Source organism: Poeciliopsis prolifica, unplaced genomic scaffold, assembly GCF_027474105.1.
Source record: "Poeciliopsis prolifica strain line A6 unplaced genomic scaffold, Auburn_PproV2 SCAFFOLD022, whole genome shotgun sequence".
In the NCBI taxonomy this organism is placed as follows: domain Eukaryota; kingdom Metazoa; phylum Chordata; class Actinopteri; order Cyprinodontiformes; family Poeciliidae; genus Poeciliopsis; species Poeciliopsis prolifica.
The window spans coordinates 7709569-7723397 of NW_026562397.1; the positions used below are offsets into that span (position 1 = coordinate 7709569).

The following is a 13829-nucleotide window of genomic DNA, read 5'->3' on the forward strand; positions in this document are numbered from 1 at the left end:
CGTGTTCACGCTTTTTAAAAAAAAAATATATATATATAAATACACACATATATGTATAAATAAGGCCGAGAGCGATCACCAAAATTATTTCATAGCTTTATTTTTTTCTCCAATTTCTTCACAGCCGCTGCACTTTAATTGTATTCACCCAAAAATAACAGGAAAATTTGCCATAGATAATAACACCTCTTTTGCCGCATGTGTGCGGACACAAAGGTGGGCATTCTTGTGCCTGGAACCACCTCGCCTTTCAGGCCATTACTTGATTTGATTTGAAGCTGTTTGTGTCTCCTCCCTGGAGCATGAATAAGGCCCAGTTCATTCTGATATGCAACCTAAATAGCTGTGCCTTATTTCATACTTCATTTATGGGTATAATGCAGTGATTTAAAAGGCCCACTGCGGGTTTTTTTCTCATCATCAACGGTAGCCGGTCACATGCGTTTTATAAAACACATTGGATTACCGCGGGTCTGCACGAAAAACAGTTGCATACGTGTTGATTTAATCATTAAGACGTAATGGCAGCGGCGTGATTTGCAACGTGCGTCCAATTCCTCTTGGTATATACTTTCTATAATTCATCTGCACAAAGGCTGCTGATCCTTTAGTTGCATATGAGCTGATGATTCCACCATTTAATCCTGTCATTTCTTTCTCTTTGTTAATCAGCGCTTCCCTGGCTTGGCCCCCGACCGGTGACGCTACCTATCATTAAGCCAAACCAGAAATACGAGTCTGAGATAATCCCTACAAGCTTAGTAGCTCTGCAATGTGTCCATTATGCTGTATTTGTATAGTTATCTGCAACCATTACACAAGGAGGCGCACAGAAAGAGACGTGATACATTTTATGGCTTAGACGTGGCTTCGAATAAACAGGGAATTAAGCACAGGATGAATTCAAAAGTTTGAGTCAACACAGGCGCATGATCATGTTTTGGGGATGATGCAGACTAAAAGTAACATTTTAGTGTGCATGTTTTATATATATATATAAATATATATATATTGGTTGTACAAAATGCCCCCTATGCAGGAACACGATGCAGACTAAAGGTTTTACATGCTAAAAGTTGAGTGTTAATAAGAAACTTCAGTCTTTCATTCGAAAGTTCTTTAAAAAAAGAACAACTTTTATGTCGATGCATTTCCTCCATTTGGGTTCAAGATCCCACAATAGATTAGGAAACACCAAGTGAGGAGTTGTGAAATGATTGGCTTGGAACACAATCAGTGCTCAAAACGTCATTTTAATATTGGACTGAAATCAAATGTTTTGACTTCAATATGGAGCGATTTTTTTGTCAAAGTTAGGTTTCCCCCAAACTCTTACTTATTGTTGAATCATAAAGCTAGAGAGCTTTAGTTGTTGTTGTTCTGGGGGTTTTTGTGACCTGGATGGATGGATGGATGGATGGATGGATGGATGGATGGATGGATGGATGGATGGATGGATGGATGGATGGATGGATGGATGGATGGATGGATGGATGGATGGATGGATGGATGGATGGATGCCATTCTAGAGAAGAAGATTCATTATGTCTCCATGTTTTACGGATAATAGTTTTCACTGTGGATCCATGTGGATGACTTGGTAAGTCCTTCCAGACTCATAGATGGGAATAAAAAAATCCTTTAATGTCCCACGGTGGGAACGGTGAGGTTTACCAGCAGCAAGGTAAACATTAATAGAAGCATGCATAGTTAAACTAAGGATAAATGTCAATGACATTGTTTTCTACCACCTGTTTTTTAACAGAATCGGGACACAATGTGCTGTTCCTGAGATCTTCTAGCCTACTTCGTGTTGTCATGCAGGTTCAAGTTAAGCGTATTCTTGAATGTACAGGTCAGGCGAGACTCGGGCCTGGGTACGCCTACCAAACTTTCCAAACAGCTGTAGCAGATGTGGCTGCGTGTGACTTTTTTTTCAAAGTTTTTCCCCAAAATAAATAAAAAAAAATAAAAAAAACACAATTTCAAAATTACTTAGTGTCGTTCGATGATAGGAAACAGCGACAAATGAGCAAGAATGGCAAAAATCCACAAAAAGTGTTCGCACAACGGGAAACGAAAGCCTTAAGCAGGTCTGGATCAAAACTCAAAACGCACTTGTGTGTTTTAAAGCAAAACAAACCAGCGAGGTAAGAATGTGGGAAAAACATCGTTGACTCCTGCGCTGCCACTGTTTTTATTGACTGGAAGTTGGGGAAAAAAAAAAAAAGAGAGAGAAAAAAAGTGTAACCTCTGCTTTGAAGATATAAAACGATCCATGATTTATGTTGTTTCTGCTTCTCTAAAAAGCCCTTCATCTTGTGAGTATGTTGAATTATTTGAATTAGCCTTGTAGAGACTAATCCAGCGATGCGGGTCTACGGGGCAAATCTACAGCGCCTCAGCTCTGCATTAAACACACGGCCCTCTGTGGGGGTCCGCCGAACTTCAGCAGTCGCTGAACAACTTTGAAGCAGCAGGAGGGCCGCTCGGTGCAAGTAGCACAGTGATTAATTCGCCGGCCGATGGAGGTCACGTATGCACATGTGCTGAAAATAGCTTGATCTCTTCTTATTTTCACATGTGTAGTTCCACGCTTGAGGAAAACAGCAGCAGGGACACAAAGGTTTCAGTGTCATGGGTCTGTTTTCTGGTGCGAGATCTTACAAAAAAAAAAAACCTCAGTCCACGTGAAATAAGACAAAACTAATTTAGAAGTAACTTTTCAGCCAAATATATAATCTTGTTTTAAGTCGATAATTGTTTGATTTTGATGGAAAAGCGCCAGTTCTGCTGGCAGATCATTTCAATTATGTGAGAAATGTCTTGTTGTAATCTGCATTAAATCAAAAATAAGGATTTATTTAGTTACAGCACGCTCTCAACTCACTGAAAGATTACTGAAAGTTAGTTTGGTCTCATTTCCAGGGCGCTAAGACACTCGCACGAGAATCTCGACCAAAAATACTCGGTAAGATTCAGTGTTTTCGAAGAGAACTCGTCGGCACCACACAGATTTAAAAGACAAAAAAAAAAAAGCCTCATCAGCTCTTCCACGTTTGAGTAAAGTCTAAAAACGGAGAAAATAAAACACATTCATCGTGTCTGTGCCATTATACAGCAGGATCAGCAGCCCAGCTGGAGCTATGGGGGATGAAACGAAGCAGCCTTTCTGTCTCGTGGCCTGGCCTGTTCTCTCTGCTCGTGTCCCCGTTCCTGCTGCTTGTCGACTCTGCCTGTAAGGTGCTTTTAGCGGGCCTCGTGTGGCCCGGTTAGAGACGGATGTGAGGCCCTCGGGAGACGCAGGCAGGAGCGCAACACTGATCATGTCAGACAGGCTGGGGAGGCTGCATAAGATCATCATCACCCAGCAGTGGAGTGAATCGCCGCGGTGGCACTTTCACACAACCTCTGACCTCCGGGGCCAACCTCCCAGGTCACGATCAAGGTCAGGGGTCAGCCGGAGCCTCGGCCTCCGCTTCCTCCTTCATCTCTTTTTTTTTTATTTTTTTTTTTTTTGCTCTCTCTCTCTCTCTCTCCTCTCTCTCTCTCTCATCCTCATCCTCAATCTGTTTCTCTATTTCTCAGCTCCTCTTTTCGTCAGCCGGGACCAATTGAGACATCCTCTCCCCTGGGAGCGCAAAACAGAAAGCAAGAGAAAATCAATAAGGAAGATGAGAGAAGACCTGGAGGTCCCATCAAATGCCGAATGCTTCTTTCTGCGCCGCTGTTCTCAAAGCCACAAAAATACGTGCCGACACAGACTGCTCTCGCTCTTAAAATGTAGACAGACAGCAGGGAACACAGGTGTGGTGAACTATCGCTTCGCTCTGACCCCGAGTTACCAATTCACCCCAAACTCTTCACTTTAAACACTTTCTGCATGAGTGTACTTAGCCACTCATGTTTAACTCGTTTTTGTTTAATTATAGACTAGCCATCATTGAAAAAGATATGTGTTAAAATGTAATTAAATGTACAGTTTGCTTCATATTTCACACTTTAGCTTTATTTATAATGGCTTTGGTTCTGATTCCTACGAGGGGCAGCGGCCTCTGATCAAATAAGGCATGTTATGATTCACATGAGTCACAAAAATGCCTTTTCCTGACAGAAGACAACGAGTTACACATATTTAGGAAATTGCATTAAATCAGCAGTGGTGAAAGCAGGAACCTGACACATGGTGGCAGTGGACCAAAATGTAGGGAAACGGCAAAGGGACGAAGTCACGAGCAACAGTTGAAAACTCAACTAAGTGTCTGTCAATTCCAAGCTGGAGTCCGTGGAGTAAAAGCAAAGTCAGCCGAGGATAGAAGTTGCCCGCATGCAGGCAGTCGGAGCTCGTCTGGAGAGACTGACCTGCCTAAGCAAGTCGTGGAGGAACAGGAAGTCGATTACAACAATAAAAGAAGACTCGATGGGAAACTGTACAATTTTAAACGACGTAGCGCCGTGCACTCCCAATGAGAAACAGTTTATTGCGATATTTTTGAAGGAGGCTCGATCAATAGGGCTTTCAACTGTTTTATTGTCATTGGACTTTGACGGCTACTTCTTGTCCTCCACACCGAGGAAAGTGGAGGACAAGTTCATGTCATGTTTGTGTTTCCATCTTAGACTTTGGTTGTGTTTCTCTTTTGTCTTGTTGAGTGATGTGGCTGGACTGGGCGTGATTATTTATGGTCGTTTGCTGTTGGCGTATTGGTTTGCATCACTTACCTCTACTTCAATGTTTCCACCAGCCTGCCTGGAACGGGTGAATGGTGGATAGACAAATCGTATTTTCTATAAATACATCAACTCCAAGTCTTTGTATCAAACACAAAGTCATTATGCGGTTAATATACCTGAATGGAAGTGGCTGTATAGTCAAACAGAACGCTAAAAGGCACGGCGTTTCTCAAATGAACAGAAAAGAGGAAGCTATGTTGTTACAATATCACTTTGAAAAAATGTCAAGCAGTGTAAATTATGCAGAGCAGTTAAAATTTTTTTTTTTAAAAAGCAAAAGCTCCAGTACCAGATCAGTCTCTGAGGAGTTTTCCTTCTCGTTTATTTGTTAAATCCCTCAGCCTTACCTATAAATCATTCATTCATCCAAGCTACAAAGGACAACCCATCATTGTTGCACAACGCATGATAGGCTCTGTAACAAAGAGCATATTATTTCGCTTTCGACTTTGAGGAGATTTGTTACTTTCCTGGTATTTTTAGCAGCATGCTGTCACGGTCAGGTCAGAAAAGTGTGAAGCAGAAACGATGAAAGTCCTGCAGAAGGCCTTGAGGTCTGTTGATCAGTGTTTTACAGGGCCGCAGGAAAATCTGGATGACTGGAGGGAAACTGTAAGGGATTTGAGTTGGCTTAAAACTTTTGCACAGGACAGTAATTTGATCTCTCTTCCTCTCTCTCTCTCTCTCTTTCTCTCTGGTGTGTGTGTGTGTGTGTGTGTGTGTGTGTGTGTGTGGGTGTGTGTGTGTCACCAAATCAACTTTCAGCCACGTCTTCTGTGTGCACTCGCAGCAACGCGTACCGGACTGATAAAATCCCTTTTCTTCAGAACTGTTTGCTTTATCTGATGAGAAGCGCACATGTGTTTACAATATTAAGGCCTCGTCCTGAAGCTGATTCATGGCGCTGCTCGGCGCAACGCAACCTGAGGCATGACATTAAATGATCGTCCGAAAATAGAATCGTTCAGATGAAAAGGGAGGATAAATAATGAATGCAGAAGGAATACACAGCCTCTTATGGGGATAACTAGTCACACGCACAGAAAAAAAAAAAAAGAGAGAGAGTGAGGAAAAGTGAATGGATGTAACAGGAAGGAGGAGGACCCAGTGGAGACACACACACACACGCTTCTTACTTCATCTCCTCCCTCTCCTCCTTGTCTGCCTGTTTTTTGTTTTTTTTTCCACTGCTCTCAGTCAGACTTCATGACATCCTCCGTGTCTGTGGGGAGGAATAATGTTGTCCCAGCAATGGCGTGTTTTTCCTGCCCACCAGACACAACAGACAAACCCTGCTGCTGCTGCTGCTGCTGCCTCATCATTTTTTCATGACTTCTGATCAGAATACCTTCAAACGAATGCAGCGAACCCTGAACGCACCACGGAGAGCCTGGTCGCTGCTTCCAACCTCTTTTTATTTTTATTTTTTTAAGAAAAATAAAAATAATTTTATTGTTGCATTTGTTTATATTAGATCATCACATTAATTCTGTGACTCATTTATTAACATGTGTGGTTGGAGGGTGTGCTGCGGCGCTGGCTGGGTCATATCTAATACATAAAACATTGAAGACAAACCTTCTCGAAGCTCCGCTGCTGGATGCCTCGTTTCCTGCTGAGATGTTTATTCATTTACTAAATTAAATATGCACGCTTGCAGAAAAATCTAAATACCACCACGCAGAGGAAGAGAGAGAGGGAGGAAGAAGATGAAGAAGAAGAAAAACTCTGAAAACGATTTATGCTTGCGTAGGGAGACACCTAGTGGCGGCTTTCCATAATAGACTTTGTTTAAAGCTCAGAGCTGCAGGAGATCATTTGGGGCTCCATGTCCAGGTCAATACATCACCTGATTTCACTTTTATAAAGCTTTCCAAACGAGGAATTAAACTATTTAAACAAACAGCACTTTAACAAAGGTCTCATTTGAACTATTTTCTCATATTTAATTTGGAAGTGATCAAATTCTTCCTCTCTTTGTGAATTTCAAGTTTAAGCTATTTTTGAGTTTGGGAGTCTTTTTTTTTCTTTCTTTCTTTCTTCAACTTTGATGTAGTTTGTTAGCTCCATTAATGAAGTTAAAGAGAGAAAAGGTGCATAAAAGTGACACGCAGAGGCATCTGCTGGATCTATTTCCAGAACATAAAGTTGTCTGAGGTGTGTCTCCAGCAGCTTCAGACATCCGGATCCTGAAAAATCTTCCCCCTGCCTCTTTGGATCGGGCCCTTACTTTGACTTTCCACTCAGCTCGCATTCCTCTGTGTTTTGGTTTCTGTTGTCATCTATTCTGCTCTTTCCTCGGTTTATTATTGTTTCCAAGGTGTTGCCTGATTAGTTATTCCCTCCGTGTTTAGTTGGTTTATGCTTGTGTTCAATTTCTCAACTATTTGCAGTTATTTCTTTAAGATTATTGCCAGTTTTTGTGTTTTGCTTTCCAGCTGGCCTGTGTGATTCTCTTTGTCACGTTTAACCAGACTCTTGTGTCACTTTTCTGTCTTAGTGACACAAGACTCTTCTGTCTATTTTTCAGAGCTGCATTCTCCTGTTCTATGTCCTGTCATCCTCATTTCATGTTTTCTAAGTTGTCCCCTTTTTATTATTATTACTATTAAAGTTTCAACATTCATTTATAGACAGCTGCCAGAGAATTTGAAACAAATTCTGCAGAGTTAAATCAAAACTATGCCGAGTCTATTAATGCCAATTCAGAATTGGCATTAATTTAACTCTTGCAGAGTTATTTCGACAATAGTTTGAGTAGCAGTAACTATTTCAAGTGTTAAAATTACTCAGTTTCTCGTTGAAATAACTCTGAAGGAGTTAAATTAACACCGCTTTTGCTAAGGACCGAGCAGACTGCACCGTTTTGATTCAAACTCTGCAAAATTTGCTGCGTGCACCCCGACCACACACAGGTTTGCTTTGAGGATTCAAGTCCATCCGTCTTCTTCGTGTTGGTTTTCGTGTTTGTCCACTACTTATGTTGCATGAAGGTGAACTTTCTTCTGGAGGCAACCGCACTGATTTTATTTAGGGGCATCAGAGAAATGAGTGCTCACCGCAGCTTCTACTCTTTGTGTTGCTTTGTTGCATTTAAGCGTCCGACTGTAATGTGCCGTGAAGGGTGAAAGTTCAGTCGCCATGAAGACTTGAGTCGGTTTTACCGGCACGTCACGTTCTGACGAGGCTGTCAGGCAAAACCACCTTTAAAAAATAACAATTTCAGCAGCCTTCTGGGTCGAGGTGTTTGTCCAACCCGCCCACAGTCCCTCCAACAGTAAACAGGCCTCACAAGAGGTCCATTCACCAGCAACTGGCACTCTGAGCGACTCTGCCACGTCCAGGCGTCGGTGTGTGCAGACAGTCCTGGGGTGAACCCTTCTCATTTCATTTCAAGTGATCCACAAGCGGGATTCGTCAGTCAGGAAGTAACTGGAGCGACATGACCCGGGTTTGTTCTGCAGTGCTCTTATCTCAGCTCAGCCCCTGAACGACAGGCCAAAGGTGTCCAGTTCAAGGTGTGCCAGGCGGCGCACTGTAGACTTTAACTTTCCCATAGGCATATTATCCCGTATGAGGGGGGAGATCTGCCGGGTGAGGGGAGTCCATGGGAGTTCGGGCTGCTTGGAGACAAGCGGGCCCCTCTCCCAGAACATCCCCGCGGACAGGTGTACGGACATTATCTTTGGATGTTGTCCGGAAAAGACCCCAGCTGTGGGTGTGCGCGGCCGCCGCGGGCTTCCTGCTCCTCCTGGCGGCCTGTGCGCGGCACCTGCCGGAGCAGGCCGCCCCACAGCAGCAGCAGCAGCAGCCGCCGCCCGAGGTGACCCTCCTGATCTGGACGCATCCCTTCGGGGAGTACCGCGAACTTCCGGACTGCATGCAGCTTTATCAGATCCGCGGGTGCAAGCTGACGGACGACCCGGGGGCGTACCCGCAGGCCGACGCCGTGATCGTCCACCATCGGGAGATCTCCAACGGTGACGCGCACCTCCCACCGGAGCCTCGGCCCGACGCGCAGAAATGGATATGGATGAACTACGAGTCCCCCACGCACACGTCCGATCTGTGGCTCATGGAGGGCGTCTTCAACCTCACCCTGACCTACCGGACGGACTCGGACATTTTCCTGCCTTACGGATATCTGGTCCCCCGGGCGCGCGCAGCGGACGAGGCTCCTGATGGTGGCCAGCTCTCGCTCTCGAGACGCCCGCGTAAGCGCTTCGTGGCCTGGGTGATCAGCAACTGGTCGGCGACCCACGCCCGAGTGGTCTTCTACCGGGAGCTCTGCGAGTTCGTCCGAGTGGACGTGTTCGGGCGCGCCGGGCGGCCGCTGCAGGGCGGCGGCGACGGCGTGGTGCGGCTGCTGCGGCGCTACATGTTCTACCTGGCGCTGGAGAACTCGCAGCACACCGACTACATCACGGAGAAGCTGTGGAACGCGGTGCTGGCCGGGGCGGTTCCGGTGGTTCTGGGGCCGTCCAGGCAGAACTACGAGCGCTTCCTGCCGGCGGAGGCGTTCATCCACGTGGAGGACTTCCCCACGGTGAAGGAGCTGGCCCGGTACCTGCTGGCTCTCAGGAGCGACCCGGACCGGCTGAGGCGGCGGCACCTGGACTGGAGGAGGAGCTACAGCCTGAGGCAGCCGAGGTTCTGGATAGAGCACTACTGCACGGCCTGCGGGGCGGTGAGGAGGACCAGAGGACGGACTCAGACGGTGACAGACCTGACGAGGTGGTTTCACTCATAAGAACCGCGACTCACTTTTAACTTATAGGCTATATGAGAACGTTCTGGGTTTTGTTTCTGATCATTTTTTTCTCCCCCACTCATTTTCTCATCAGTGTTGATTTCTTTTTCTTTTTTTTTTTAAAGTGGACTCACCCTTATTTGACTGTTTGATTCCATTAAGTGAGCAATTATAAAACAAGCTGCAAACATTACATTTGATCAAATACACATCAAATATGTTTATCAATGCTCCAATCAAAAGCAACTATGACTGATAGGAACTCTGCGTTTCGACATCTTTGCAGTTTTCTGGAAGTTTGTTTCTGGATTTGTGGTGAATGGAAACTAAAAGCTGCTTCTCCGTGTTTGGTTACGTCATAAAGTGACAGAACTGACTGGTATCAGATTCAGTTTTACCAAGTCGAGGTTCCTATCTAAAAAAATAATAGCTGCAACAGATGACGATGCTTCCACCACCTTCAGCATCATGAGAATCATCATGATGATGCTGCTTTGTGCCAAACGCACCACTGTTGATTTAAGCTTTTAATCAGACATTAAATATTTCCTCAACATGATCTATTAAGGATGTAACTCAGCAGGTCTTTTTTTTTTTGTTTGTTTGTTTGTTTTTTGTTTTTTTAAATGGATTATTTAAATTTCACACCTTGTCACAGAATCAATTGCCTTGTCCACCTGGACGCATGTTGTCGCCGTGAGGGCGGCGGATAACTTTGCTCCCAGTAAACGATCTAAAGCTCCAGCAGCTGCTGCAGGCGCTGATGGTCAACAGCAGTAATGATCTCAGGAGGTCAGAACGGCCAGACCCCCCGGATCCCATCTAAATCCCATTCCTGCAGTCGCTCCGAGTTACAGCGGGGGGCCTCAAAGTCACATTCGCTCTCGCTACTTTTTTTTATTTTTTTATTTTTTATCATCGCTCCTTCTCACAGCTCGTCGAGGAGCAAACGACTGAGGAACAAATCGGTCGCACCGATTCTGCTGCTGCGTCAGACCCGAGCGTGTTCCGGGTTGTGTCCGTGGCCGATCGCGTCATCAGTGAGGAAACTGTCCGGTCCAGGACGCAGAAGATCGTGCAGGAAATGTCCATCATGTTCAGGGGCTGCAGCTGTGTTGGCTTTGAGCAGGCGGACTGGGCTGAATGTTTCTGGACGAACATCGCACGCTGTACTGCCCCCTCTGGCCACTTGAGATCACTGCAACCCATCAGAGAGAAGGACCTCAGCAACTTAAAGCAGCTTCAGACTGACTAGAAATTTCTGTTAGATGAGAAAGGGAGAATTTCACACACAGATCTGTGTAGTAAATAAGTGTAAACATGAATAAATTTCATGTACTCATGTCTTTGAGGTCATCCCAATTTTTTTGGGAACATATTCAACAGTAAAAATAAGAAAGTACAAAAGGATGTTCTCTGCGACGGGACAAGTTCAAAATGAAAAAGTTATTGTCCAGGCATTTTCTCTGTGACGTTTGATAGTTAATGTACGACAGCATCGTTCAAAGCCGCGGTCTGTGGGCAGTTTTCAGCCCTTCTGAGCGACTTTTGAGGCCCGCGAATCAGTTTTTCTCAATGTCGCCGTTTCCCAACGAGAGCAAAGGATTTATCAAAGTCTGGACATTGAAGCAGATGGACAATAAAGGAAAAAATGCCATAAACGAAATTCAAAATCTCCAAATATATATATATATATATATATATATATATATAATATATATATATATATATATCATTTTTTTTTTTTTTTTCATTTGGAGATGCTGCATGCTACGGAGGCACAAGTCGTCTTTAAGTACCCGTGTTTTTTCTTGGAGTTTAATTTCACGGTCAAAGCGACTTGTGCTCTACAAAAACAGTCATGAGAGCATCCATCCATTAAATCCGGTTAACCCTTTTGTTGTTGCTGGCAACAGATAAAACAAAACTTCCAGACCAAGGAAATAGGAAGCAACAAATCTCTCCAAATTCTGGAAATTGTCCACCTTTCCTTTGGTAAGGCGAACGCGCAGGACTGAGATATTCATGACAAAAACCCCCAAAAAACATCTACCACTTTGTCTGTTTTATTCAAACGTTACATGTTTATGCACAGCAGGTAAGAATAACAAAAGCCACCCTATACTTATATTTAAATATGCTGAATGCTTGAGAACTCCAAATATTTTTGATCTGTGAACACTCTTCTTTTCTGAAAACAGCCAGAGCGTCAACATGTCCATGTATATTCCACTTTAGGTCACTGAATTCATTTTTATGAACAAGCTCAGGTAGATAAGTTTCAATACATTCTGAACCTGACAGGATAAAAAAAAATACATAGAGACTCAAACAAACACCTGTGTTGATAGTTGGATAATTGTCCCTCAGAAAGTTGTAGCAACAGGACATTTAAGCAAAGAACAGAAACATATAAAATGTCTGGATTTAAATCTGTGTGTAAAGTCCATCAAAAAAAATAATTGAGGCCCGATATCATATACAACACGTTCCCCAGGCGAGCTTAGAGAAATTTCATATGCTGCCTGGTTCCATTAATGACAAACTGAATATCACCTGGATTTAGGTCAATGCAGCGCTCAGCTGTTTTTGTGCAAGCAAACTCTGTCCATGCTTCTTCAGGAGCTGGCCCCCGAGCACGCAGGCTCCCAGCAGGAGGGAGCATTTTTGCAGGAATTTGTCTGTTTGAGTTCAAGCTCTGCAGACGCATCAATCTGCAGGTTTGGAGATGGAGATAAGGCTATAAAAAAGTTAAAGTAAAGAGAATATGGATTAAAATTCAGCATTTCTTCCTCCTCGTTGCTCTCCTGAAGCATTAAACATCAACCTGTGTCCCAGACTGACAGGTCAACAGAGCGCGAGATGAAATACCAAATGGTGATACGTGATATAGGGTCGATCTAAAAGTAGCCATGCCCTGAAGCGTTTCAGTTTTGTTCAAAGTCCAAAATGTTGCTGTAAAAACAGAAAAACCTTACCGAGTATTTTTGTTTTGGGTTCTAGCACAAATATCTTAGTATACTTGAAATAAGACAAAACTGACTCACAAGTAACTTGTCAGCAACACAGGAGCCCTGCTTTGTTTGGTAACAAAATTCAAATAAGGCTTCATGAGAAGCCTCAATTTCCAAAAGCGCTCAACTGTCAAACAGATTCTCCCACCTGAGCTGTCGGTGTGTGCAGCTCCTTCAAAGTTTCCACAGGCTGTGTGTCAAATTAAGCCTGTCAGTTTAGAAGGTGTGTAATGCACCTCCATATCATCTGTTGGGGACCAAAGATGATGACTTAGTTTTATAAATCACTCAGCAGGAATTAGAACAAACTTACAATCCACATTTTTATTTTCTATTAGTTTATCCAGAGGAACTCCTATTACTTTACCTTTTCTTTTGTTTGTATTTTCTAAAACTCATGTGAAGCACTTTGACATGACCTCACCACCTGATTGTGGTAAAGTGAGTGCTTAAGAATGAGCACCACACTTTATTTTAATGTAAAAAAAACGCTAAAAAGCCAAGCATAATTTACATCTTAATTCACAATTTTACACTGTTTCTGCAAGTAGCCATATGTCACAAAAGCCCAATAAATCACTTTTTCAATTCGTGGCTGCAAAGTGACGCGATGTGGAAAAGTTTATATTCAGCGAAAGCAAAAGCAGATTTTACAGGTGTAAGCACCGAGGAACACCGGAAACCGAATTTCACTTGGTTCATTCGGCGTCTCCAACAGAAGCTGGGGCTTGTCCCCAGACACACGCTGGAGCCCCTCCTGTCCCCCAGGCTGCAGACGCAGTAATCCCGTTTGTACAGCGACAGATGCTTCTCTTGAAAACATCCGTTCACTCTGCAGCAGAGAAGAAGAAGAAGAAGTCAGCCTCTTATTCTCCCAGGAGATGAAAGAGAGCAGCTTAATCACTATGAAATCGGACAGATTTGCGCTGGTTTGCAGGGAGACATATTGACTTTCAGCACAGGCTTACTGTTCTTCAAAACGTAAACAAGTTTTCTTTTTCTTTTTTTTTTCCTCCTGCGTCTCCTTTTAAAACATGTTTACGAGCAGGCTTTCATGTTGTGTACATGAAAAAGGCCGCAGAGAGAGAGAGAGAGAGAGAGAGAGAGAGAGAGAGTGTGTGTGTGTGTGTGTGTGTGTGTGTGTGTGTGTGTGTGTGTTTGTGTGTGTGTGTGGAGAAGAAAATGCATATGACCCAACAAAACTCCCCCCCCCTACAACACGCGCGCGCGAACACACACACACACACACACACACACACACACACACACAACCAGACAAATAAACAGTGCATTGTTCCCATGGCAGCGCGGCGCATTAATCTGACGGCTGG

General features: G+C 43.9%; 1 protein-coding gene across 1 annotated transcript; it reads left to right on the forward strand.

The window, feature by feature from the left end:
- Positions 1 to 8308: 8308 nt before the first annotated feature.
- Positions 8309 to 10828, forward strand: LOC129369923 (4-galactosyl-N-acetylglucosaminide 3-alpha-L-fucosyltransferase 9-like). The gene has a single exon (XM_055045594.1). It carries the CDS (start codon positions 8342 to 8344, stop codon positions 9482 to 9484), a length of 1143 nt encoding a protein of 380 aa, XP_054901569.1. The 5' UTR covers positions 8309 to 8341; the 3' UTR covers positions 9485 to 10828.
- Positions 10829 to 13829: the final 3001 nt, after the last annotated feature.

What these genes read in the sequence shown, in the direction of transcription:
- LOC129369923 (XM_055045594.1), top strand. Translation starts at nt 8,342, where the DNA reads ATGGGAGTTCGGGCTGCTTGGAGACAAGCGGGCCCCTCTCCCAGAACA.